Source organism: Vanellus vanellus, assembly GCF_965231255.1.
Source record: "Vanellus vanellus genome assembly, chromosome: 5".
Lineage (NCBI taxonomy): Eukaryota > Metazoa > Chordata > Aves > Charadriiformes > Charadriidae > Vanellus > Vanellus vanellus.
Genome location: NC_138910.1, coordinates 7,380,487 through 7,407,900, shown reverse-complemented (window position 1 = coordinate 7,407,900; position 27,414 = coordinate 7,380,487). Strand labels below are relative to the sequence as shown.

Here is a 27,414-nt window from a genome sequence, read left to right as displayed (position 1 = left end):
TTATTAATGCGTTTTTAAAAAGAAAGAAAGTGTCAGACATCAAGAAGGATAAAGAGTAGGTGGTGAGCCTGAACATCTGGTAAATGTTCTTTTCCGTTCATTTTAATCATAAATTTGGGTGGTTTTTCCCTTCCTGTTTCATTATTTTTAGGTAAATGAGATTACAGTTTAGCATTAAACTGATTTTGGAAAGAAATTTGACTGCATGCTCCTTCCCTTGCAGAGGTGGCTTGATCTCTGTGATGCAATTGCTTGCGTTAGTGCATGACCCTTCTTATGTACGTTTATTACTTGTCTGCAGTGCAGTGAGCTCTTCTGTAAAGATGTGTCCTCAAGTGTGGATTAATAGATTAAAAGGTTTTGGCCATGTTTGTGGCCAAAAACTATTTTGGAGCTGTTTAACTGTGTTGTTTTTGACCAAGTACTGTCTTTACCAGCCAAAGGTCTTAACTTTAATAAGAGCAGCTGCAATTTCTTGCATTTTTGTGTTACTGAACCTCTTGTATTTTTGACAGGGAGTTATGCATGGCAGAAAAATTTGCAGACCCAAACACAGCACTCAGTTACTTGCAACTTACAAGACTTTGCAAATGTAGTAAGTGTTTGACTATGTCTGAATTCATTTTTCCTAGAAAGTCTGTAGGAAATAGAAAAAATCGTATAGAGGTGTCCGAATATAGTTTGACCATTTTCTTCTGTGTTAAAATATGTCAGAGTGATGGCTGGGAAATCGGTGTCTTCCGTTAGTGCAATGCCAGACCTCAGACAGGTGCCTCGCCGGTGGCTGACCCCAATATAATTGTACTGGATCTGCAGCAGTCGGTTGTCCCCTTGTGTGTCTCTCCCACCCCATCATCACTTCCCTTTTACAGTAAAATCCTGTCAAACTCATAAATGCCTTTCCCATTTTTTTTTCTCTCTGAGGGCTAAACTTCTAGCTGACATTCTGATGGATTTTATAAGAAAATGCCTACCGAGCACATTTTTGACAGCATTTCTTGCGCCTGACCAATTAGCAGAGCTTACGGTAGGTGTCTCTTGGAGGGCTGCACAGACAGAAGTCCACTCAGGATGATAAGTTAGCAGTTACAAAACAAATGATGTCTCACCTGAGTTGGTAATTACCGGCTCCTCCATAACTCCGTGTTCCCACAGTGAGAACTGAGATTAAAGTGCTTTTTAGCCCCTCTGTCAATTTTGGGATCGCTCCCTTTTCTTCTGCCTCTGAAGTTACAGCCCTCAGAGCATATTAATGATGTGCCGTACCTGACTATCTAGAGAGGGTTTAGGGACCCGCCAGCCTTCAGCGGTTAGCTCTGTCCTCCTGGGGGATGCAGCGCTGACGGTGTGCACACCGCTGGTTGCAGGGCAGAATAAGAAAGGGTTTTCATAAAGCACCTGCAGCGTCATGACTAGGAGCAAACTATTGGCTCCGAGAGACCGGCATCCGTTAGCCTGGCGATGGTCACTTCTTAAATTGTTCAAACAGGAGCTCAAGTAATCGTGAGTGGCCACCCAAATTCAAAGCTGCGTTTCTTGAAACTTCAGGCTAAAAATTTTTGTCTTCAAAGAGTATCTCAAAATTCATTATTAATGAATATGAGGTGTAAGTTGGAGTGATCCTTTCAACCTCTGTAATTCTTGTACTTTCTGGAAATTGTACCGACACTTAAAACATCAGATTAACCAAGAGGTTTTTCAGCTCTGATTTCAGAGGTGGTGTAGACTGAATATTAAGGAGAAAAGACCTAGGCACAGTGAAATAATAGATAACCTGATGAAAGCCCTATAAATAACTGTTTGAAAATAAGACTTTATTATACAGAAACTAATACTGTATTGAACCGGTTGGAAAGTTATATCGATATTTTTCAAGAATGTTTTATCTCTGGTATTTGTGATTCTAAGCTGTGGATTTATTAGATGTTGCTGTTGGGAAAATGGGCACCTCTAAGAAAGGACAATCATCCAGCATTCAGCTTATGGCTGAACAAAAAAAAGAAGTTAAAAAATTAAGTTTCACTGGGAAAGTAGAGCAAGAGATGAAAATACTATATGGTATGGGAGGTGGCTGAGTGGAATCAGATCATCTAAAGATCATAGATCCCCTGTTGAACCAAATAAATAATTCAGGAAGACCCTTGGTCCCCAGGGATCCTGGGCTGAATTGGCAACAGAGCCAGTCCTTGCCTGCTGACGTGAATCGATACCTGACAGCTCCACTGCCGCTGTGCCGGAGGCTGGGATCCCCCCAGGCTGATCCGGGCAGTCTCCATCATTGCCTTGCGTGGTCCTGAGACAGCTGTAATTTCCCTGCCTCGCATTAACGTGTCTGCTCTCAGAAATTACCTCCCGCTGAACTGAAGGCCAACTCATTGACCTACTTCTCCTGCAGGAACTTCCAAGCCCTGCATACAGAAGGCTGTATGCTTTGAATAAAGATTTAACACAAATAAAATACTCACCAGGCAGCTGACCATCGTGATGCGAACAGGAATGTGGGCTTCCATGCAGGATGATGTTGTTTTGGGCACAAAGGTGTCCGCAGGCTGGAGTGCCTTTAACACTTAGATTCCCACTGCTTGGTCATGTCTGACAGTATGACCACCCTGGACCTTGGGAGAGCTGACTTTGGCCTTTTGAAGAATCTGCTTGGTATGGTGCCATGGGATGAAGTGCTGGAGGGAAGAAGGGCCCAAGAAAGTTGGTTAATATTCAAGGATCGCCTCCTCCAAGCTCAGGAGTGATGCATCCCTACAAAGAGGAAGGCAGGCAGAAAAGCCAGGAGGCCTGCATGGATGAACAAGGAGCTCCTGGACATGACCTAAAGGAAAAAAAAGGCCTATAGGGAGTGGAAACAGGGGCGGGTAGCCTGGGAGGTATACAGAGGAATCGTTCGAGCAGCCAGGGATCGGGTTAGACAAGCTAAAGCCCTGATAGAACTGATCTGGTCAGGGACATTAAGACAAACAAAAAATCCTTCTTTAAGTATGTCAGTGAGAAAAGAAAGACTAGGGAAGATGTGGGCCCTCTCCGGAAGGAAACGCAAGAGCTGCTTACCCGGGACAGACAGAGCTGAGGTACTCAATGACTTTTTTGCCTCAGTCTTCACTGGCAGGGACTGCAGCCACACTGCCCATGAGACAGAATGCAAAGACGAGAATTGGGAAAATGGAGAACCACCCACTGTAGGTGAAGATCAAGTGCGAGACCACCTGAGGAATCTGAAGGTGCACAAGTCCATGGGACCTGATGAGATACATCCGTGGGTCCTGAGGGAGCTGGCAGATGAAGTTGCTAAGCCACTAGCCATCATATTTGAGAAGTCATGGCAGTCTGGTGAGGTTCCTGCCGACTGGAAAAGGGGAAACATAACCCCCATTTTCAAAAAGGGAAACAAGGAAGACCCAGGGAACGACAGGCCAGTCAGTCTCACCTCTGTGCCTGCCAAGATCATGGAGCAGATCCTTCTGGAAACTCTGCTGAGGCACATAGAAAACAAGGAGGTGATTGGTGACAGCCAGCATGGCTTCACCAAGGGCAAGTCATGCCTGACAAATTTGGTGGCCTTCTACGAAGGGGTTACAGTGGCAGTGGACAAGGGAAGACCAACTGATGTCATGTACCTGGACTTGTGCAAAGAGTTTGACACTGTCCCACACAATATCCTGGTCTCTAAATTGGAGAGACATGGATTCGACATGGTCCGCATCAGAAGAAGTGTGGCCAGCAGGTCAAAGGAGGTGATTCTGCCCCTCTACTCCACTCTCGTGAGACCCCACCTGCAGTACTGCATCTAGCTCTGGAGGCCCCAACAGAAGAAGGACATGGACCTGCTGGAGCGTGTCTAGTGAAGAGCCACAAGGATGATCCGAGGGCTGGAGCACCTCTCCTATGAGGAGAGGCTGAAAGAGTTGGGGCTGTTCAGCCTGAAGAAGGGAAAGCTCCAGGGAGATCTTATCGCGGCCTTCCAGTACTTAAAGGGGGCCTAAAGGAGAGCGGGGAAGGACTTTTTACTCGGGCATGTAGTGATAGGACGAGGGGGAATGGCTTCAAACTGGAAGAGGGCAGGTTCAGATTGAACATTAGGAAGAAGTTTTTCCCTGTGAGGGTGGTGAGGCCCTGGCACAGGTTGCCCAGAGAGGTTGTTGAGGCCCCATCCCTGGAGGTGTTCAAGGCCAGGCTGGACATGGTCTTGGGCAACCTGGTCTGGTGGGAGGTGTCCCTGCCTATGGCAGGGGGGTTGGAACTCGATGATCTTCAAGGTCCTTTCCAACCTAAACCATTCCATGGTTCTATGATTCAAGTTTCTGAGGTGCCTTGGGGCACTTGCATTTTAGCCTCACATTGTTCTTAATGTACATATTAATTAATCATGCTCTCTACAGAGAAATGTACTGCAGCCTAAGGAGAGCTAGGTCAGGCAGCAGAGGCTAGTCCCTGGATTTCTTCTGGCTTCCAGGAAACCTTGGAGATTTTCTTGCCTCCAGGTTTCTGAAATCCAATGCCTTGAGGAGCCTTGATGGTTGACAGACCAAGTGATTCTGGAAAACCAGTCCATATGTATCAAACAGCGATTGCAATAAATGCTTTCAGATTATTGTCCCAAATGGTGTATTGAAGAAGGAATGTGTGAAGGAAAGAATGAGAAAATGAGTGTGTTTTTAGAAAGAGCAAAACGCAGAGGGAGACCCTGGCTATTTTTCAGGCTCTATCATATAATCAGAAACATTCAAAACTGGGAAGTGTTGGAGGGAGATAAGGGACACATACATGGGGTCAGTGACGTTGCGGGTGTTAATCTGCAGGAACCTGAGAGAAGCCGACCAGTCTAATCTTCTTAGGTTTATCTCACTGAAGAGTAAAAACAGTTATGCAGTGTTGAGATACACAATTCCAGTTTGTGGGAGAATGCAGATAAAAGCAACGTGGAGCATCCTAGGAGCCAGCGCGGCCCAATTAAGAGAAAATACTGAACTTAGTCCCATAAGACTCAGCTCAATGGTTCTTTGCTAAGCCGGCAGAGTTCAGTGTAAACAAGTTAAATATGCTGATATAAAACTGAATAGTGTAATAAACGTAGCTATTCCCCTTTAACACGTGGGAAGAGAGCAGTAAATGGGCCAAGAGGCGAGGGGAGAGCAAGGAATGTGATTGGAAATGGGAACGTACCTTTTGAATGTCAAAGTCAGGATAAACTTGTGCGTCCTTATGTTAGAGGGCATGTGTGGCTGGGGCCATACAGCCCCTGTGCGCTGCCCGGGCTGTTTCTGAACGGGCATTCAGGCTGTAATTAACCCCAGCCGTATCGTCGGCTCCTATCCTCCTGCTAGGGGAGTGGAAAGAGCCAAGTACTGGTGCGAAAAGGCGTCTGGGGCTGAGCGGTGTCTGCGGGGGTTCATAACAGTTCCTGAACACATAAAGGGTGTAAATATCAAAGAAAGACAGTGGTTATACAGGATGGGGCCCGGGGGTGTAGCTAGGGGTAATGGGGTGGAATTAAGAGTGGAGATACAGGCTGACTATAAGGAAAAATCTTCCTAGCTAATCAACCTATACAACAATGCCCTTTTCAGACGGAAAGAGCTATTGAAATGGGAGCAAACTAATTTTTCCTTCAAGAGTTTCTCAAGTTCGTTAGGTGCTACCAGAGGCCCGGGTGTGGATTACTGCTGCATGTAATTCTGCTGATGGAGTGGAGCTATGGAGAAGAAGAATAACCATGTACACGCTGTAAAGCACATATGGGAATGGCCCCATTATTTCTGCCGTGTTGGACGAGCCCTTGCCTCTCTGCCGCCGCGCCAGCCTGATGGAGAACATGACCTCACTGGAGATGTGCTTCCTTACCCCGTCTGCTAATGCTCTGTCTGCACTTTGCAGTGTGGCATCCTGCAGAGATGCCTAAACACGTTGACGCGTTTGCGGCGCAATGCGATGTCACCTGTAGAGATGAAGTGGGGTCGCATCAGTGAAGTCCTCTGCTTCTCCATGGCGGTTGTTAGGTGCCACGCCATGCCGTGTGGGTAAAGCTATGCCGCGTTCGCTTGCTGAGCTGCGCTGTTTGCAGTCTAACTGCCTGCAACTTATCTCGCGGTACGTTTGTTCCTGCTGCACCCAAAGCAGATTTAGATGGAATTTCACAAGGAAAACAATCTGAAAGACACAACATGGCAGAGAAAAGTTGGAAGGCTTAGTATCACATTGCTTTAGGAAACCCACGAAAGTTAGACTTCTCTAAGCATTCAGTCCGAGGGGGCTAATTCCCAACAAAAGCACGCCTTCCTGTAATTCAAATTGTTTAAAATGTCGTTTGTTATAAGTAGATATGCTATAAAGAAGTCTGACTGCGTGTATTACTGTGCCCAGCAAAGATAAGCTTATCTTATTGTATCCTGGTTTGTTCTCCGTATTTTCGAGCTGCCACTGCACACACCTGTGCTGGAGACCACCGGGGTCTTCTTTCAGTACCTAACCTAATTTTCTTTAAGCCTCCTTTAATTCTTCCCCAAGGAAAGGGGTATTTTACCCACTGTGGCATCTAACCTCATCCTCAGGAGGTCTTAAAACCACAGCCATTAAAATAGTGTCAGTTATTGGCATTTTCTCTGCCCCAGTGTCAGTTATCGACATTTTCTCTGCCTCGGTCCTCCCCACTGGTGATGTGTCTTGTTGATGCTGGGAGTGCAAAAATCTTTGACTGTAATTTTTGGAAAGCATCAGAGCGTCTTCTCCGGTGGGTACGTAGGAGCATTGAGGCCCCTTTCTCTCAGGTTGACTATGGGGATGCCATAGTTCTTTGTGCTCTTTTGTACATACCAACAGCTTTGAGTTGCTTTTGCTTTTTCGCCTGGTTCAGGGATCTGTAATGACGATAATGAGCGGCTCCAATGGCTTTCTGCACCGGAGAGAGAGGATTTCTGAGCCCACGTTCCCCTTTTTGGATGGAAATCTCAAGTACCAGCAATGGGGACCTCTCTGATGTCTTCTGCGTATTGTGTAAAACTGTGCAGCTCCTGGCCAGTATGCGATAAGGCTTTTTTCTTCATTGCTTTGTTTTCACTCTGTGGTGTTCAGGTATAGCCGTACTTATTTTCTCTCGATGCGTGAGGAAGAGAAATCCCCTTTCCTTTTGTGTGGGAAACCTCAACTTGTTCGTGGATGCTCGTGGAGAGCCGGCCGGCTGGCAGCACACCGCAGCCGCCCACTTGTGTCCCTCGTGTTTAACAAGAGCACGACCTGCTCCAGAGCCCTCTGTCCAAGACACGGGGAGGCCGGGCAGGAACAGAGAAGCATAACTTTCTTGGTTTGGGTTGTTTTTTCTGAATATCCTAAGTTTTGCTGACCATCATAGTGATAAGCCTGGTTTGGTTTCATCGTTCTTCAGCATTTGCCTGAGTTAGAAAGTCAGGCATTGTCCTTGAGAAGCATCACTCTCAGTATTTCAAAGGAAAAACACGTTACCTCAGCCTTATGTTTTCCTCCAAATTGTAATGTCTTTTGGTTTTATTAAGAAAAATGTTTCCATGTCTAAACATACACAAGCACAAATACCAGTGTTACTCAGTTGACTGGGTTTTTTTTCATCTCCATGGTGCACAAGAGGGAATTTGTTTGGCACTTTTCCTCTCTGATAGTTTCTGTTGATATAATAGAAGGTAACAGAAGGCAGCTGGATTATTCCATTATACCATCTGAAAAAAAAATACAATCCAAGCCAAACTATTATTTATACCAAATGCAGTGGATTTTTCGGTGATCTCTACCCAGGGTATATTTCTCTATACCCATCTGAAACAATTTGTTGTATGTCGGTCCTTCACAGTCTAGCCCTGTCAACATTTGGCGATTAAAAATGTTATTTGCAAACTGTCTGATGTCTGTACAATAAACACCGAGAGGAATTTAATGCCGTGCTTAAGTATTTTTAAATGCAATTTTGAGTGAGCAATTACTTTCCTTGCTGTCTGGTGTTCGTCTCCAAGTTATTTATCAGTCTAAATGAAAAGGCAATGGAATGTGGCTTGTTTCCCAACTCAGCGTACATGGATTTGTGTGCGTACAGTCTGTTGGCTCGGCAGGCCAACGGCAACCCTGGAAACGTATGCGCCTGGACCCGGCGCGCGGGACTGCAGCCGTGCTGTGGGAGAGGCTTTGATACAAAGCGGATGGAGCATGACTCTAACGCCTGCATCGCTCGCTGAAAGCAGAGATTGCCAAAAGTGGCTTTGTAAAATAAGCTGAAAACAACCGTGGGAGCCTTGTCTATTGTTCATACGTAGAGCGAAAGATAGCACTAATGTCAATATTAAACTGTCAGCTGTAGGTATAAAAGCATTAGCCTTTTAAACATTGCTCATTTCCCAAGTGTTCTGAGCTATTGGACGTCTCTTGTGTAATCAGAAGCTGTTACAGGACTCACCAAACCACAAAGAAACAACCGAAGTGGAGCCCAGCAGGGCTCCGGTATTTCCTATTGCAGAGTAACTCGGGCACTGCCCCTCGGCGCGCCTCCGTCCTGCCTCAGCCCTCTTTTGCTTTGTGTTGTACCTTGTCAAGTGTTTGTAAAACACAGCGAGCCTCTTCCTCAAGTATTTTCCTTTGTCTTTGCCTTGCCTTTACTGCGTCACTGCCAGTATTCCTTGTTACCGCATTTCTCCTCTTTTTCTTGTTTTCACCGAAATGCGTTTCTGTACAGTGAATATTTGCCCTTCTTTGCTCGCATGCAGTTACAGTTGTTCTCCCTGTTTTCCTTCTTTTCACTTTTCTGTCAATCATCGCATATTTATTCTTAGTGATGCCCGTGCGTACAGGCATCTACTTGTCCACGTGCCAGGTACCGCACGCTGACCTGCAGGAGGAACAGGGAGGCATTGCTAAGCAAGGGGGGTTAGTAATAAAAACCAGCAGGAGCAGTTGGCTGAGGGGCAAACTGGAGACTTGGACGCCTCTATCCAGAGGCAGGAGAGTCCAACTTGCATTTCCAAGTATGCCGTATGTTTTACCCACACCAGAGTGAAGGCAGAAGTCGTTGAGGAACAGAGGCAGCCAAGAGAGCGTTTGCTTTGTTTTAATCATTGCTTTTCTGTTTTCCTCTTCCGTCCTGCACGCTACTGACAACATCATGACCTAGCTAAAACATTTGTCCTCTTTGCTCAATTCCAGCTCCTCTCTTGGTTATAATTTAGTAGCTAGAGCTAATGCAGTAAAGAAAATACTGTCATCTTCGTAGGATTGGTGCTTACAGCATGATACATGGACTGGCTGAACTCCACTGCACTTCTGATCTATAATGTAGAACTATTTTTCTTGACCACCTCTCAAAATGCACGTAAAATCTACGCAGGCGTACTACCTCCCCTCAGCTTTAACGTACAATCTATATTTTAAGTATGCAGTATGGGTTAATAAATGTGGTGCTTAATGATTAATATGTGTTTTAAAAGTTTTCTGGGGAGTTCCTCATTCAGAGCTCCTAAGGCCAGATGTAGACCATGATGATGGTCTGTTTTGACCTCTTGTGTAGCATAAGCTACTTGACTTTGCAGTCGAATCCCTGCCTACCTATGGAGTTGGAGCAGGTTTGTAGAATGGCACCCCACCTTGGCACATACTTTGGCTGAAGGAGGATTTACCCTGGATAAGCTGATCCGGTAATTAATTTCCTTTGTGCTTAAAAAGTTCCTCTGATTTCAGAACTTGAACACGAATTTGTCTAACTACAGCTCTCAGTCGTGGGAATGTATATCTTTACCTGCTAGTTTAAAAAGAGCTCTTCTAAGAGAAATCCGCTTTGTATATTCCCCAAAATGATCGAGTCTCCTCTTCCCCACCTCTCACCTGAACCAAAGAGGTAGGTTTCTGTATTTTGTTACTATAAGGCAAGATTTTTCAGACTCTGAATTTTTTATCTGGGTTTCGTTTAACCACTCCGTCATTATAAACGTTACTTTTACAACGAGGAACAAGGACTGTAGGTAGTGTTATAACAGTGCTGTTAATATTTAATATAATGGTAATTCCACTGCCCTATTTCTCTATGAGGTAGAAGAGAGTCCCTGGTTTCCAAAATGCAGTCTGGCAGCCTGTGATTTATTCAAGGCAGCGGAGCTCAGTGATGCTACAGATAGATAGTTTCAAGCTGCTGGAAGATCTCTTTAAAGCTCTCTCAGGTGTCTTTCTGCTACTCTGCATCTGTTATGATACAGCAGGGTTATTTCTTTTTATGACTCAGTATTGCTATTTTATCTGACAATGATGCCATGCTTCGTCGACAGACCTGCCATCGTATAGGTTGTCACTAATTATACTGGTGTTTTAAATGTTTACCTGTAAAGCAACAGTGGAAATGCCACCACTTGCCTTGGCAGTTTGATTCTGGTCTTATTAATCTTACTGTCATCCGTTGGCTTTCAGTTGGTTCAAATCCTTCAAGTTTCTCATAAAGTTGAGTGCACACATCTGGACGTGCTTCCCGAGCTGAATCCGTGCCGTAGCTGAAGTGGTACTTCAGTGTTTTACAAACTCTACATTTGTCTTTTTACATTATTGAATCACACTCTCTTTACAGTTCTATACAATCTCTGGATCCAGGGCAGGGCTACCGCGAAGGGGACAGTTGTCTCTCATCCTACATTCGCGCTGTTGACTGGTCAGTCTTTCATCACTGTAGTTCTGTACTTCTCATTCAACCCATTTTTCCAGTCGATTTCTCCAGCTCATAAAACCCGTTTTGAGTTCTCTTCCTGTCGTCCGATTGCCTCCCTGTCTCTCTCACCTTGGCAGCATCCACAGAGTCAGTAAGAATCATTTTCAATCCATCAGCCCCAAATTAATGAAAACAAGGACTACGACTGGATACAAAACATAAAGCTCCGCAGAGCCCCGAGTGAGGTTTCTTGCCTGGTTTACACTATTAACTATTCAGAGTATGATTTTCCAACATACTTTGTACTCACCAAGTATTAGATTCATCCAGGCCATGTTTCCTTAGCCTGAGAGGTAGCGTGAAAGGCTTACTAAAGTCAACATAACACCTGCCATTTCATCCCTGTCCACAGCATCTGTTATCCTGTTAGCGAAGCACATCAGAATGATTTCACACAGTTTGTTCGTGACACACCCATGCTGCCTGCTACTCGCCTCCCTGTTATTTTCTGCTGCTTATCGGTAATGGGTGTAGGAAAATATCTTTCTGAGAATAAGTTTATCTGACTGCTGTGCAGTTCGCTTTTGTTTTCCCTTTCCTCCTCCAGCGCTCTCACATTGCATCTTCTGAAGGGCGCTGGGCAATCTTGTCTCCATCATTCCTAAATAACCCCATTGACCCAGAAGTTATTTCAAGTGTCTCTTCAAATTTGCCCTCCTTGTTGGCCAAACTTTCTGAGCCAGTGCTCATCGTACAAAGTTTGTCTCAGCTTTCTTTCCCGTCACCCCGTGGGTGATCTTCCATTTCCTACCGTTCCCTCTATTGTAAATTGACTATTTTTAGTGTCGGACTTCCTCTGTGTGGTTCCTGTGTTGGCTAACGGTGTTTCCCTTTTCTTTATTTCTTTGACTCTTCAGTTCCTTTCAGATCTGCCATTTAACTTCAGTTTCTTATCTCTGTCTTTTAATTTTCCCCTCTTTCTAATCTGCAATGGGCTGAGTCAATACTTTCTTTTAGACCATTTGCACGATGTTTGTATTACCGTGTCCTCTGATTTATACCACACACTATTTGGCATTTCTGTTGCATTATTTAGTTCTCTAAAAGGTTTCAGGTAGAGTGGTTTGTGTGTACAACACACTGCAAAGCACAGCTGTGTTGCGTAGTCTCCATATGCATTTACTTTCTACTTTTTCCTTTTACTTACTGTTTTGGGAAACAGCCTTTTTCACTCCATTATTTCCAGAATCATGGATGCGTGAAGGTGGTGCTCCGGGGAATGGCAGAGGTGTGAGAACCGCTGAATCACTCGTGCCCTGACATACCCTTCCTGAATGCCGCAGTGGTACAGAGCAGGACTTGGTGCCATGCTGGTGGTTATTATGGGGTACGTTAACCCCTGGTACATGAATAAATAAGGAGTTCTGTTTTCTGGTAGGGTTCCAATAGTCAGACACTCATAAACTCCTTAAAAACAAGGCGCAAAGGAAACAGAAATATGCGCTAAATGCTGATGTTTGCAGAACATAAGCACATGTGTATGTAGAGTTATGTGGTCATTCCTGATTTATTCCAAAAAATGGCTATTTGGTTTTTATATAGCTTCTCATTAATCAGCAATATACATAGGCACTATTGATGTACATTTTAAATAAATAGGAACTGCAGCAAAAATTCATCATGGTCATTACTTTCCCCCCCCCTCTAAATTTTAGTGATATACGTATAAATGTTCAGACATTCCTTGATTGCTACAGCATGACTCAAACAGTGGAAGTCAGGAGAAGACTTTCCATTGATTCATGTGGATTTGTACAGGTCTGTGGAAAGTGTTTCGCCTCAAAATATGGGCCAACGATAGAAATGTAGGAATCTGAAAATGTATCTTTCCTGCTCTGAAAGAAAGGAATGGAAATGCGGAAGAAAGATACCCGGAAATCCGGAGACACCGGCTGCCCTGTGAGGTGGTGGCTCTCGAGCGCTTCTCTCTTATCTTTTGGCTCGGAAGATGGTATACCTGCACTCTGATGTTTGAAGTAGGTTGGGTAGAATTTAACTTTTGGCTCAAGGGAGCCTTTAGTTTATTAAATATGGATGCTCTTGCTGGGGAGCGGTCGCAGGTAGAAGCACATTATTTCTCTGCAGCACATCACTTTTCTTGAACGTATGCATATGGGAAAGAAAACTTGGCTTTTCTGTGCCTAACTTTTCTGTCTGGATCTGCCTATAGGAAATATCAATAAAAACTGTTAGATGGTGACAATTGCAGGATTTCCAAGCGTGCGGCGGTGTGATTGTAGCTGCCTTCAAATCTGTGAATTCGGCTGCCTTGTCACGAGGCTGGCCTCTCAGCAGCGCTGCTAGGAGGTCTGCGTTACCTGTAATTATATAGAAAAAATTGCTCAAGTTAATGCAGCGTCTAACCGCAGTACTAACAGCTGCCTGTCTTGGCGGTAAGACAGCTACCACAAATATACGATGCAACAGGCTGTCAAATATCCTGGCTTCTGCAGTAACTTGCTCTTCTAAGAAAAATTTTCCAGCTCCAGTTACTAATCAGGCTGTGGGTGATCTTTAAGCGCTCTGAAGCTATGGGATCTATCACTCACCCATCAGCATCTGTCCTGCTCTCCCTACGAGCATCCGTTTCTGCCCGGATGCTGCTGAGGAGGAATCAGACCTGCTGCTGAGCGGACTGAGGGGAGAGTGGCAGTCTCATCCTAACGAAACAATCAGGTTATGAGCTGGTTTGCATTTTACCTCCTGCTTTTGCGGGAATCTAAAACCGGACTGTTCCTTGCTGTGACTGCGGGAAGCCCCGGGAGCAGTTTGCAGTTCTCTCTGCTTCCAGCCTTTGGTGTAGTCTCACGGAAGCGTGTTTCAGAAAACATAACTTTCAACTTCCTGACGCTGCCCAATCTCTTCTATTTCTTGTCCATAGTGCTATCAATCAAATTGCTCTTGTTGGCTAACTGGTTTTAAATCTTGTGCAGAAAAGTTGACAGTCCAAGACCATACTATATAAGGACAAACGCATGACTGCTCTGTCATGCTAATTCATTCTTGCTTAAGACATGAAAACAAACCGATAGAATATCCATTTGAAGTTTTTGGACCTTGAAATGATTTAAAATCTCTTTAAAGAAAGACTAGGGATAAAACTTTGTCTCCGAGGCATCGTATTTAACATAGCAGTAAGCTCTGATGGTCTTTTCTTTAAATTGCCTATTGTACAGACGCCTACAAAAAAAGGGCTTCTTTGGGACTGTTTTTGTTTAGTACTGGCGTTTATTTCATTTCAGGAGACAGACGACTTGGCTTCTGGATCTAGTAATCGCTGGCTCGTATCCCGTCGGGGCAGGTTTTAGACTGACTGAAGCGCTGTGCTTTGGTTTGGGGGCGCTGGCTGGGCAGAGGGCCGCAGCGCTCGCCGGCTCACCCAGGAGCCCCACGTCTCCCGAGCCCGGTGGCTCCTGGCACACGTCTGCCTGGGCTTCGTTTGGCGTTTCAGTCAGAGGAGAGGAGCGGGAGCACCAGGCTGGCCGGGCTCTGTTAGCGAGAGCTGATGGTTACGCTGTCCGTGGCGCTTCAGTGAGGCTGCCTGCGGGCTGCGGGACGATTCGATACGGGCTTAAATAGCGCAGCTCCTGCCCTGCCGACGGACCCCTGGAGATCTCGGTCTCAACCGCCCCCACACAGCCCTCCCTGCCTGTAGGACGTGCAGGCGCTCTATGCCCACCTGACTGAATTTTTATCGTTTAATTGCTTTTTCCCTAACGAAATCTACTTTTGAGTTAATGACGGTGTTCACGGAGATGGGGTCCAACCTGGGAGAGGCCGGCTGGCTGCGTGCCGCCCGGCCTACCTCCCCGGGCCTGCGCTGAAGAGTGCCACCCAATTAAGATTTAAATGTCTGAAAGCCTTTCGTACCTGTTGTGATTGATATTCCGTAATTGTGGGGGTTCTTACCAGATTTCAGGTTAAGCTTCATAGATTTATTTTTTTTTTTTAAAAACCTTTTTATTATCCTAAGGCTTTGGTCGTGAGTCACGCTGATGAAATCCAGAGGATTGCTGGATGAAGCTGAATGAACTCAGCTTTATTCTTCAGCATAGTCATGCTTTTTATTCACTCACAAATAAATGCCTGATTTCTGCTTGAGGGATTTTTTATTTTTTTATTTTTCTGAAAGATGGGGAAATCGAAGAACTGAATGCAACCTTACATTGTGGCAATTTTATTTTAAGCAGTTTTTCTGCTTTTTTTTTTTGTTCTTCGCAATATTATCATACAGCAGCTAAACTAATGAATATATAATTTTCTTTCCTTTCTGCTTGTCATGCCCTGCTAACATGGACATCTACAAAGGCTCAGGTTGGTGTTGCAATCTGTCTTCGTCTTATCTTACTGTTCTTGTTTAATAAAAAGGGGCTTCAATGTTCTTCATCAATCAGGTTTTTTCCCCTTCCTCCCTTTAAAACTGGATCCAACATTATTACTGCATAAGAGATGCATCCAGAGAGGTGCCACATTTCTTTGTTACCCCTGAAACTATCCTTCAGCTGCAGGAAAATGTGCTGTTTCAAAAACACGGGACATTGATTTATTTATATCTACTTAAATTTGCTATGCTTGCCTAGCTTTGTGACAGGCAGACAGCAGAAGCTACAGCACCTACAGCTTCTGGAATCAGCAAAAATGCACCAAAACTCTCACTAACGAGTTTCTGCCTTGCTTTAGACCCCCGTATTTGACAACATAGTAAAATGGCATTTGTTAATATCTTGTCTAGAGTCAATATTTTCTTGATAGCGAAGAAAAGCAATTAAAAAAATGAAATAAAAAGCAAAGCCACAGGAACTGGGTGTTTGTGATTGCATTTGCATATCCCAACATTTCCATTTTTTTTTGCATAACTTTGAGACTAAACTGTGTTGCCTGAGCACTTCAGGTAGAAATAAATACCCGATGTCTGCGTGATATCTGCAGGGTTATACTCCGTGCTGTGTTCTGCTCCTCAAAGGCTGTAGTGACAGCACAACCTTGAGTAAAAGTGGGGAGGCAGGTTCGGGATCGGGAGCTGCACATTCTCCCTTATTTTCTCATGTTGAACCGTGTCAGCTTCTTATTTTAATCCGCAGGAAGGAGCACCGACGCTTTGCCGTATGACAGCTTGCTGTTGTTAATGCCTGCACCGATCTCAACAGAAAATAAAGCCACTTACCACTAGGAAATATGAATTAATAAACCTCGCTGAGCAACGTGTTAGTTCTATAAGTGTGAGCTGTAATGACTGGGCTTCGCCAGTTTGCTTCAATTAACTTTTTAAACAAGGCATTTTCCATTCTTTGCACTTAAGAATTTGCAATACAGCGGTGTCTGTCTTCGCATATTTAATCATTCATTAGAAGAAAATAAGGGATTCAGTAGGAGCATTTTTTAAAGTCCGGCGCAAGACTAGATACGGTAAAAGCATCTAAAGGCCGTGGTGAGGGAATGTGGAGCATCCAGATGTCTCTATAGCAGAAGACTCTGACGCTTTCCTCATTTCTCCTCTTTTCCTTTTCCTCATTTTACAGGCAGAATTTCACAGTGCCGCTTTTTTCGATGGCTTCATCCTGAAATGTCTTTATCTGAACTTTTCAGTATCTGATTTTAGGCTGAGATGTCATCCAGTTAGTGCAAGAAATAGGGCGTTTCCAGATTCAGCCCCCCGCTCCCTGCGGGCTCCCTCACCAGCCTCTAATAAATCACTTAATTCTTCATCCTGTGATTCTCCGATTCTGTGATACTGCCCACAGGGCAGAGACTGGGAATTGATACATCTTTCTGTCTATGCTATAGTAATTATTGCCCTGACTCTTAATTCATATTTTGTACTTAGAATGAAATTGATCCCGTCCCTTTGCCAGCTGCAAAGCTTCAGGTGGGTCTAGGTTTTCCAGAAACTTGGTTCAACGCCATCGAAGGCTTTTCATAACCTTAGCTGAGCTCTAATTGATTTTGTTTTTTCCATACCACAAAGAAGGTAAAAAACACTGACTCCTTTGATTTGGGTGTAAATGAAAACTAAAAGTGCTGAATTTGCTTCACGAATATTTGCGCGGGCCTCTGCTAGAGGCATAAAAAATTCAGGAATTCCAGTGATTTCAGAAGTCTTACCGCATGCTGATCTATTCAAACTTCTGCGTTGTAAGTCATTCTTGAGCAATAGCTTTTTTTTTTATTATTTTGGTGGCTATTTGCAGCATCCAAATACCTAAAGACAAGTATTCTTCAGTGAAACAGCTGCTTCGCAAAATCCAAATGGCTTGAAAATGATTGTTCGATCAGTTTTAATACTGGTGAGCGGTTAGCATATTTCTGGTGATTGTGATCAATACATAAACTAACATGAAATGAAATCAATTTTATTTTAAAGAGAACTATTTAATGTTGAAATTTTAATGAGGTCATTTCTGTGATGTAGTGTTCGTTAATGTGCAAGTACTTGTCCTTCAGATAGATAGTAACTTCAGCAAAGCTTTTAAATGCGGGCTTAGATCTGCCAAATCAAACATGCACTTCAGTAATTAACAAAGTAAGTACTCCATTTTGAATTCAATTTTAAAGAATTAAATAAAAGAAACTCATTATTAGAAATTATTTGGTTTGGATTAATGGAATGCGAAGGCAGTATTAAAACATTACAAAAATTATTCAGTTAATGTACGGGCACTTTGCAACCAAAAAAGAGATTTGGATGAACTAGATGGAGTCAATGTAGAAATCAAATTTGCGGGTAATTGCAATGGAGGGATGTCTTTGCAGCTGTATTTCCCACCGTGTTCTGCATCCGTTTGTGTCAGGCTGGCTGCAAGAGAGGTGCTGGTTGTGCTCCAGATTTGAGGAAGCGGTGGCCGTAAGCTGTAAGAGGAGGAGAGGGCCACTTTTGCACAGTGACGTCCCACTGCTGCCTCCTCTCGCAGCCTGGATATGCAGCAAACATAAAAGTGGGTATGCAGAAAGTATTAAAAGTGAGCAAATTGCCGGCCGGTCTCAGTAGGAGTCGTTTTAATATCCGCACTTGAATTTCCTTACCAGCAAGCGTCTTTGCAAACCGGAGCACATCAGCTCTCTTTCCTATATGAGATCTTTTTTAGCTTTAGTGTTATTCATGGTGGTCTCCATAGTTTGAAAGTAGGTTGTTATTTCTTCGGTTCTGGCTGTTTCAATATATTAGGTCTAATGTAACCTTGGTATTATAAGGGCAGCGATGTGAAATGAACTTATGTTAGCAATGAATTTAGCCCATTTTTATTAGAAATGAATAGCACAGAGGTTGTCCTCGGGGTCTCGGGCAACTGCTACAGTGATCAGTTTGGTTGTTCTAATATAATAAGCAGATATTGACTTTAGTTGAGGTGAACACCAAGATTTACTGTCTTGAAAGCTAAAATATCGACTGAGGGAAAACCAGAGTCAATATTTACCTTGAGGGACAATAAATCTTGATGTTCACTGAAATATGAAGTCACTATGATTTTCAGAAGCGTTGAACCTCATTCTAGTTTACTTTGCAGGTGCTCATCAGAAATGCTACCTCAAATATAGGTATGAATTTCTTTTAGTGAATCACATCAGTTGAGCAAGTGCATTTGTTTCTATATGCCGTTTGCAAGGTCAGTATTATTCCTGACCTACATTTAAATAAATAATTTACAGAACATTATAAATCACACCAAAGCTCTCTGGTGGTTAGCTATTTGGACTTTAATTGAAGTGCCAGTATCAGCTTTTAAAAGACAAAATAAACAGATTAACATTTGTTACCTCTTGTTGAGGTAACTGTCAACTTCAAGACACTTTATCGAGGACTCAGGGTTTGCATTGGAGTGAATGGGTGCTGGCTGATTTTATTAGGGGAAAACAGTTTGTCTCTTTAAAAGTAGCTTTTGTCCTCCTTCCCTTTAAGTGTTTAGAACTATGCCCATCAACTTGACTTTCGGATTCAGATGTTAATGTATTCCAGATTAGTTGTGGCTACGAAGAGGGATACGGTGTTCCTATGAAAGTCAGAGGCAAAACTCCCATCGACTTCAGTCTGGCATCATTTCACCCCTTGGTCAGTGAGCCCAAACCGCGGCATGTATATATGAATAAATATTGAGGAAAGCTGTTGATTTCCTAAAATGCTAAGAGTATTTTGATTGTGTTTATTTCTTGAAAGGGTTAAAGGCAAGGCGCTAAGTGATGGAGCCAGGCTGGTCCCCTGTGCGCTGAGCTCTGCAGCTCCGCGCAGGTCAGGTGTCTTCAGCTTCCAGCATCTTCCTGGGGAAGGCTCCAGGAAGACCTTATTGCGGCCTTCCAGTACCTAAAGGGGGCCTGCAGAGAGCTGGGGAAGGACTTTTTACATGGGCACGTGGTGATAGGATGAGAGGGAATGGCTTCAAACTGGAAGAGGGGAGATTTAGATTAGATATTAGGAAAAAATTTTTTGCTGTGAGAGTGGTGAGGCACTGGCCCAGGTTGCCCAAAGAAGCTGTGGCTGCCCCATCCCTGGAGGTGTTCAAGGCCAGGCTGGATGGGGCTTGAAGCAACCTGGGCTGGTGGGAGGTGTCCCTGCCCATGGCAGGGGGGGTGGAACTTGATGATCTGCAAGGTCCCTTCCAACCTAAACCGTTCTATGATTCTGTGATTCTATGATTCCTGTCCCCTGAGCAGTGCAGAACAATGGGCCGCTCTGCCCATCGCATGGGCTTCATTTAGTTTCCATGTGGTAGTACAGCTCCAGACGTGTGTTGGGTGGCTTGGTCTGAAGGTTTTTGTGAATGCGCTGTCATAGTGGGTTTGCATCAGTTTGGGGAAGGGTGAGCGTTAAGCAGATTCTTTTCAAAGGAACTGTTGTCTTTGTGCTTGGGAAGAGAAGTGGGGTAGTTGGACAAGAGATTTCTGTGTCTGCAGCAGAGGTAGCAGATGGCAAATGTGATGTGGGCCAGGATACTGAGACTGTGTCTAATTTGAAGCGTGGACGCACTCTTTTTTGCAGCCAGGCATCCATGGGAGCACATCCCAGCCCCCTCCAGGCTCAGGCGCTTTGGGTCCCTGGGTTGGGTGAGGAGGGAGGACACCAAATCCCATCCCAGCCCCCTCCAGGCTCAGGCGCTTTGGGTCCCTGGGTTGGGTAAGGAGGGAGGACACCAAATCCCGTCCCAGCCTCTGTTCAGGGTGGGAACAGGGTGCTCCCATGGAGCCAGGAGGTGAGAAGTGATCCCAGGGTCCCCTGGCTGGTGGGACCCAAAGAACAGCAAGGCTTAGCCAAAATCCTTTGAAAATGCAAAATCAAGAACATCATCTGTTTGACCTCCTTAAGTACCACGGCTGTTAGCAGAAGATAGGAATGAAAGGCTTTGTTGTTTTTTTTTTTTTTTTAAATACAAAAAAAAGAGGAATTGGAAGTGATTGAAAACAAATGATGGCAAGCCAGGAGAGAGAAAAGGGAGGAAAACATTGTCCTGTGGAGGAGAGGAACACATGCCACATCACCATGGTTTTTAAATGCAAAGATAGAGCCACAAATTGTATTCATAGCTTCCAAAACGCATACGCACAGAGTTTCACCCATGGAAATCTTGCATCTCTTTGAGACTCCCATTTAAAAGGTGTAACGGAGTCTGCTGATATACGTTGTAACTTGTTCTGAAGGAATCTGTCCCTCCCAATGGCATGTGGTGGTTATTTACACCTTCCCACTGTCTTGGAGGTACTGCCGGAGGTGGCATTGACGTAGGGCAGAGGAGAGAGGTCGTTCACAGATGGGACACGCAGTGGTGTCAGCACGATAGCTTAGGAAAACGGGGTGTTTGTGACAATTATGGTTTTGGTAGCGAGTGTAACCTGGGAATCCTGACCGAATTGGAAGTACCGAGGGGGTCAGCAGCAGACCACCCGGGTGTGAAGGTGCCGCAGGGATGGGGTGGCCGGTGCGGTGTGTCCTCCCTCCTCCGGTGCAGAGTGGGATGTCTGTGGCAGGGGATGAGCTGATGGGACTTCACGTGTAATCGTACCGGCTTGACACGACTCGGCAGCAGAACACAAATGCTCTATTAATGGCTTTATTATTGCGAACCTGCCGGCTCTTGGAATAGCGCGTTTGAAGTATCACTTCACATCACGTGTATTTGTGTCGCTGCATATGGGATCTCTGTTTTGTCCTCACACGTTTCCTCTGATAGATTTTAGTTGCCGTGGCATCCCGTCCCTGCAGTTGTGTGGTGAATTCCTGGTGTTAGACCTCTTCTGCTGCCCGCAGGTGGGCTGTGCTGGTTTGGAGAGGTCTGAGGTTTAACAGATTTTAATGCAGAGCGATGAGAGGTGAGTGAGGCGAGGAGCTGGGATTCCCAAGCTCTCGGTCCAGCCCAGGAGAGGAGCAGAGGCTGCTCATGGAGGGCAAGCGCGACGGTTCACAGCGACGCCCTCTAACCCCGAGGAAGGGGTATTCATTACAGCGAGGATGTCCTGGTTTGAGGTAAAACAGGACCAGTTTTGCTCAGTGACTTTGCTTCTTAGCTGGGCCTCTTCTAACTACTGAAATTAACAGCGTATTGTGCAGAAACTGTTCACTCTCAGAGTGATAAGACCTCTGTCTATAGTTGATGCCCAGGCATGGGATGCAGAGAGGCTCCTGCTTACACTTATTGCTATAACACCTAAGGGCAGCTGACTCTGTTACTTGCCCCGTTGGAGGGTGAGAAGTGGAGAAGTGTAGAGAGGTCCCACCTGCAGGGAGGAGCAGACCAGACAGGTGACCCAAAACTGACCAGCGGGGTATTCCATCCCATCTGCCTCGTGCTCCGTATAAAAGCTGAGGGATCAAAGGATCAGTCCTCTTTCTTCAATGGCCAGTGTCCGAGGAGGAATCTGTCTGTTCATCTGCCTTTAATCCAGATCCGGAATCCAGTTCCCGTCCGTCACTGAGTCCAGTCTGGGACTTCCCAGAGCCTGTCGGTGATGTGGTCGTCATCCTGGGAGCTTGATACGGTTTTAAATATATTTATTTTATTTTTATTATTTTATTAATATTTCATTAAAGTAGTTTAGTTCCTTCTAAACTCATAAGTCTCTTTTCCCCTCCTCTGCCTCTCCCTTTGAAGAGGGGTACGGGGGAGCATCTGTCAGTCCCATCTGGGGTGCCCCACATCCCCAGTAGCCAATTCGGCCTAAACCACGACAAAGGAAAAGAATCTTAAATCCCTAAAGCCACAGTTTGTGCTGCGCCGGCCCCAGCAGCCCCACCACGCTGCCCCCCCACCATCACCTCCCAGCTGCTCCCAACCTCGTCTTTCTCTCCAAAAATCTAAAAAGCAGGAACAGGCGCCCACACAGCTCTTCATAAACTTACTTATAAATAACTTTTACCTCTCTTAACACTGCCCAGTGGGACGTCTCCTCCCCAGGCTGCAGGTTCCCTGCCTGCCGGGGCCCATAGACTCACAGAATAGCCAGTTCTCACCAAATTTGGCGCTTCGCTCTCTCTTGATTTTACCTCCCTTCCGCGAGGAGGGAAACTCTGATCACGCCCAAAGCACACATTTCCCTCTTCAACAAATCGTCTCCTGCAGACAGCAGTCTGTTTTGTCAGACAGCACAGGCAGGGTGTAGTTTTTCTTCCCCCCCCATGGAGCAGGGAAACTAATAAATACTCCCTGTCTCTACATCCATCTCCTGGCTGTCTTTGGGGAACGGCAAGGCTTCACGGTGCCTAAAGACGGGTGGTTATTCTTCCCGGCATGGGAAATGGCTGCAGGGGTGGGTAACTCGCTCCAGGTGACAGGCTGGCCGGGGCAGGACGGTGGCTTCGGGGTGGGCTCATCTCCCCCTTTGCAGGTGCTGAGCACAGGTCCTGCTCAGCGGGTTCTTCCTCTCTTTGCTCTGTCTACGCCAGTTCACGAGCACGGCTGCACGGCTCATTAGGGACACTTCTGGTGCCTGGGACACTGGCACTGGTGCCTGGGACACTGGCACTGGTGCCCGGCACTTTCAGCCGAGGCAACTTAGCCTCTATATGCACTTCATACAGTACATGGATACCTATATAGCCTCGATGACCTCCAGAGGTCCCTTCCAACCCTGACCGTTCTGTGATTCTCTGGTTCTATATATCGTATAGTTAAGCCAAACAGCACCGCCTCGGCACGTAGAAACCGTTAGCCCGTATGGAGTGGTTGAGGTGCACCGTGATATTCCAAAGACCTTCGTGCAGACCCAGCGAAAGCTGGAGACGCCGCACGCCGCCTGCGCGCTCCCGAAAGGTTGTGGGGTGACCCCTCTCCCTTCTGCAAGAAGGTTGTTGTGCCCAACGTTACGGCTGTGCCTGTTCCAGCCCTGCCGTCGTAGTCCTAAAAAATTTTCCGTGTTCTCAGGTGTTATTTGTGCACAGACTGTGAAAAGGGGGTTGTGTTTAATAATATGTAGGAAAACCGACACTAATGGTACTTTTGCCTTTGCCTCCTTCACTCCTCTCCCTTTCCCTGCCCCTGGATGAACCATAATGCTCTTACTAGTTCATGCCGTACTTGCCCCCACCCGTCCTGACTTGTTTCCATCTTTCCTTTCTTTTCCCCTTCACGTACTTTGCACTTTTCAGCTTTTCTTACTCTTTTCTCTCTGCTAAACCTATGCACAACATATAGAGAGACCCACAGGTGAAGTTAATTTCTGACATTTGCTGTTCCCGAGAGGTTTTCTTTAGCAAGTTTTCTTCTTTTCACTGGATGTGAATTTTCTGATGGGGCACCAGTTTTCTGTTCGGACTGGTATCGCAATCTCTCTGCCCCCCACCTCCAAAATGTTGCAAATAAGATTTCTTGATTGTTGAGGCCACAACATGCATAGTTGTAATCTGCTATTTTAGAATGAAGCCGTAAATTATTAAAGCTGTGGCTGACTTTTTTTTTTTTTTGGGGGGGGGGGGGCAGGGAGGCTGTTGATTTATATTAACAGCTCCACAGCAGCAAAGCCAAGGAGATTTTGGTCTGTGGAAGAAGAAATTTTAGGTGCGCTGTATTTTCTCAGAGCAGCGCATTATGCTTCATACAAAGCAACAGAGAACACTGTATCTTCAAATCAGCTTCTGCAGACAAACTGGATTCAAAATAAATAACTTTTATTCATTACTGTAATAGAACTGTTGATGCATTCATTTGTTTAAACCTAAAAATCTGCTAAAGTACTATATCTCAATGTGCTGCTTCTAACAACCTGAATATCCAGCACCTTTTAACAATGTTTATCAAGCTTTTCGGCTGTATTTTTCTCTCTGCATAGATAGCGTAGTTCAGGCGAATACGTGGTCATGTTTGATTAGGAGATGTGTTAGAGATTAGTCACTTGCAGGGGAAAAAAACTATGGGTTTTGTGTATAAAAATGAAATTGATAGGACGCGTGAGATTTCATTCTTCTATGGTAAATGACTTACAAGGATATGTTAGAAGCAAAGGTAAATGATTGCTGATTTTAAGTTTGTACCTTCGGAAACACAAAAGGATGCAGTACATACAGTCCTGGTGAATGAGTGTGTGACAGATTATAGCGAGAGCAGTCTGAGCAAATGAAATTGTAATGGAGTTCCTCTTCTGGCTGCAGGAAATAGCTGTTATTTATCCCGTTTCCTAAGATGCTGCATGCACGCTGCTGTTTATTATATACTTAAAAATCCCTCGGCAAGTCAATAATGAATAAATGAACTCAAAGCCATTACGACACCCTTAGCGTAAGGAGCGTAAGCCGGGCTATTTTTCAGTGTACCCCTTCCTGGGTTTGGCTGAGGGTTTCTGCAGAGGCGCTAACCTGCATGGTTCATATCAACAGTTTTGATTCTTTCTCCTGGCAGGTGTACGAGGCAGTCCCATGCTACACCGAGTGCAATCAGTATTCCTGGGTAGTAGAACCGTGGTCTCCGTGCAAAATCAACAGCGAACAAAATTCCCTCCACTGTGGAGAGGGAATACAAACGAGGAGGGTCAGGTGCGTGAAGACAAAAGCGCAGGTACTCCAGGTTAAAAAGAGCTGATACGTACTCGCAAAAAGCTGAAATATCTGGCCATGTGCCAGGGAGTGTGTTGCTGGGGCCAGTGTGTTGCAGACGAAAAGAAACACGCATTTATGTGCAGTGGTTTACAGGAAAAGCATCTCAGATATGCAGCCGTGTGCTGTGATCAAGACGTCCTTCAGGAAGAAGGCATGGTGTTTAAATTAGAATTCTTCAACCTAAATGCCATATATACATAAAGCCCCCTGAGGTGCAAAGCCTCCGTATTCTGATTTGCTAACATTTTCCCCGAGTAATGGCACTGCACGCACCGGAGTGGCATTCATTATTAGTGAGTATTCATTCCCCAGGCACGGGGGAACGCTGAGTTATTTCCAAATGTTTGGATGTTACTAGCAGGAGCACAAAGGTTTATTCTTGCTGGTTGTCATTTTCTGTTCGCTCATCTGTCGGCCGATCAAAGTTAAAATCCCCCTGTATGAAGTCTGAAATGTTTATTTAAAGTAGTTATTGAAATCTGTAACAAAAGCGTGTTGTGCATGTAGCTGGTTTTGGTTTGCGTTAACATGATTAATTCTACATTTTGACCAGCCGGGCTGCACATAGCTCTTGTGTTACGTACAGTGTCCTGTACGGGGTCGAGCAGACCTGCTGCTATCCATCGCTTCTGTAGCACGCTGATGATCCTCTAATGAAAATGTCTGTTTTCTGTGTAGGTGTGTGAGTACCGCTGAGGACCACGGAGGGGAGACTGTGCCCAACGCACTGTGTAATCAGGCTGAAACCCCAAGTATAATGCAGAAGTGTAGCTTGTACTGTCCCAGTGAGTGTGCAGTGTCTGACTGGGGACAGTGGAGCAAGTGTCCGCAGGTAGGCTCTCCTGCTCGTGTCTCTGTGGCAGTGTTCCTCACGCGTCGGTCTTCTCTGTGCTTCAGCCATTTCATGAGATAGTTATTGTCTAACAAATTATTTTCAGAGGGAAATCAGGCTTAATGGATCCTGCTGGCATGGTTGAATCTGGACATTTTTATATTCCTACAGAGCCTGAGCTATTAGTAAAACACATAGTTATTACTGTGACTGTTGATTACACTCATCTTTCCGCTTGGTCTACGGGAGAGGACCCACACAGGTATGGCGGGTGAAGGGACCGGTACTCCAGCTGCACTAAGGGCTGTCCGTGTTAGGAAATATTTGTCGGGGAGAGCTCTGTGAGTGATGCACGACTGCCATAACGACCTGCTGGTAAGCCGTGGTGGTGACACTCCTCTGGACAGGTCTTAGGCCTGAGGGAATGACAGCTCTCCCTTCCCAACAGACGCTATTCCTGTCCAGCGTCTCCTCCTCCTCAAAACCTCGAGGGAAGATTTGAGGCAACAGCAAGAGAAGGGCATGGCAGCAAGATGCCTGAACAATTTGTCATGTCACGAAATACTCAAAACTTGGTGAATGATGCAGGGATTGAAGCCACCACTGAGTGCTCTGTCTTCCTGAGTGTGCAAGATGGAAAAAAGCTGCAAATTCTGCCTTGTGAAAACTCTCTGGCCTCAAAGCACGTGATTTCCAACCCATTGTTTCTCTCTGATCGGTGTTGAAATAGGCGCCAGGTTTACTCACAGGGGTTCTGTAATAGACTTCCTTGATGTATTTAAGTGACAAACATATATTCATTGCCCCTGTGTTAACAGGGCCATTATCAAAAGTCTGAGTGGTTATTGGACAGGTATTTATACTACTGCTGACACAGATAATTTCCTTCCATAATATTTTGTGTAGCGTATCAATATACTCGGCAAGAACATGTCAAATAAAATCTTGTGTTTCATTTCCTGCATTCACCTCCTCCTGAGCAGCGTAGCTTTGATGAAGTATAACACTCTTGCAACCGATACAGATGCTTGGATACCTTTCAAAGTCCCACTGCGGTTGGGCTGTTTCTTTGCCATTGGCTCTTTTTTTTTTTTAAGAGATAGATTTTCTTCATTTTAGCATGCAGTAAACTGATGCAGAGATCCTCAAGGCCATTGGGTATTTTTCAGATGCCTCAGTGGCAGTCAGTTGGTGACGAAGGACTGCTTGAAGCCTTAAGCTCCCTTGTATCCTTAAGACACCCCCGGTCTTTGCCCGCAGACTCCTTTTTTTGGTAATGGTGAAGCCTCTGTAGCCCACAGAAGCAGGAAAGCGATGCCCAGAGCTTGTGGGCTACACTCCATCAGGCAGCATAGCTCTTGGCAGTCGCGGGGCCGGGTGCCACAGTCCCTGTGTCTCCTACATCCTTTTGCCACGATAGATGTTAATTCATAAATGTGAGGGCATCTGCATGCCAATGCAATTAACTGAACAATATGTTTTCACAAGCTGTTCTGCAACGCTTTGTTGTGAAACCGAGATGACTGTGCGTGGATGGAGCATGTGTTTAAATAGTTCTGTCCAGATACGAGGCAATAAACAGCTTGAAGTTTTATGGACAGATAAAACTCTCCCATTGACGAGTTTACAGCAGCGCTGTCTCCCTTTTATAGCTACTCGCACAGTTTGTGTTTGGGTTTGAGAGAGGACCACACAGCACAGTCCCTCCCAGGCTGCACACACTGAACGTCTCCAAGGCAAGCGCTGGGCTTGCTGTTCGTGCAGAATGGCTGTACCATGACGGTAGTGTCTCTTCAGTGTGTGGGGGGTACCGGTGTGATGGGGAAGGGATTGAGGGAAACGTGGTGGCCAGGCATGAGGCGTTGC

At 45.3% G+C, this 27,414-nt stretch overlaps 1 protein-coding gene across 1 annotated transcript in view; it reads left to right on the top strand.

Moving 5' to 3' along the window:
* The window catches only part of THSD7B (thrombospondin type 1 domain containing 7B), a gene marked incomplete at its 5' end in the record, with an annotated part of 282,468 nt that overhangs the window by 220,452 nt on the left and 34,602 nt on the right, over nt 1–27,414 (top strand). The window contains 2 exons of the mRNA XM_082484447.1: nt 24,520–24,653; nt 25,395–25,548. Coding sequence (XP_082340573.1) covers nt 24,520–24,653; nt 25,395–25,548 — 288 coding nt within the window. The remainder of the gene's footprint in view (nt 1–24,519; nt 24,654–25,394; nt 25,549–27,414) is intronic.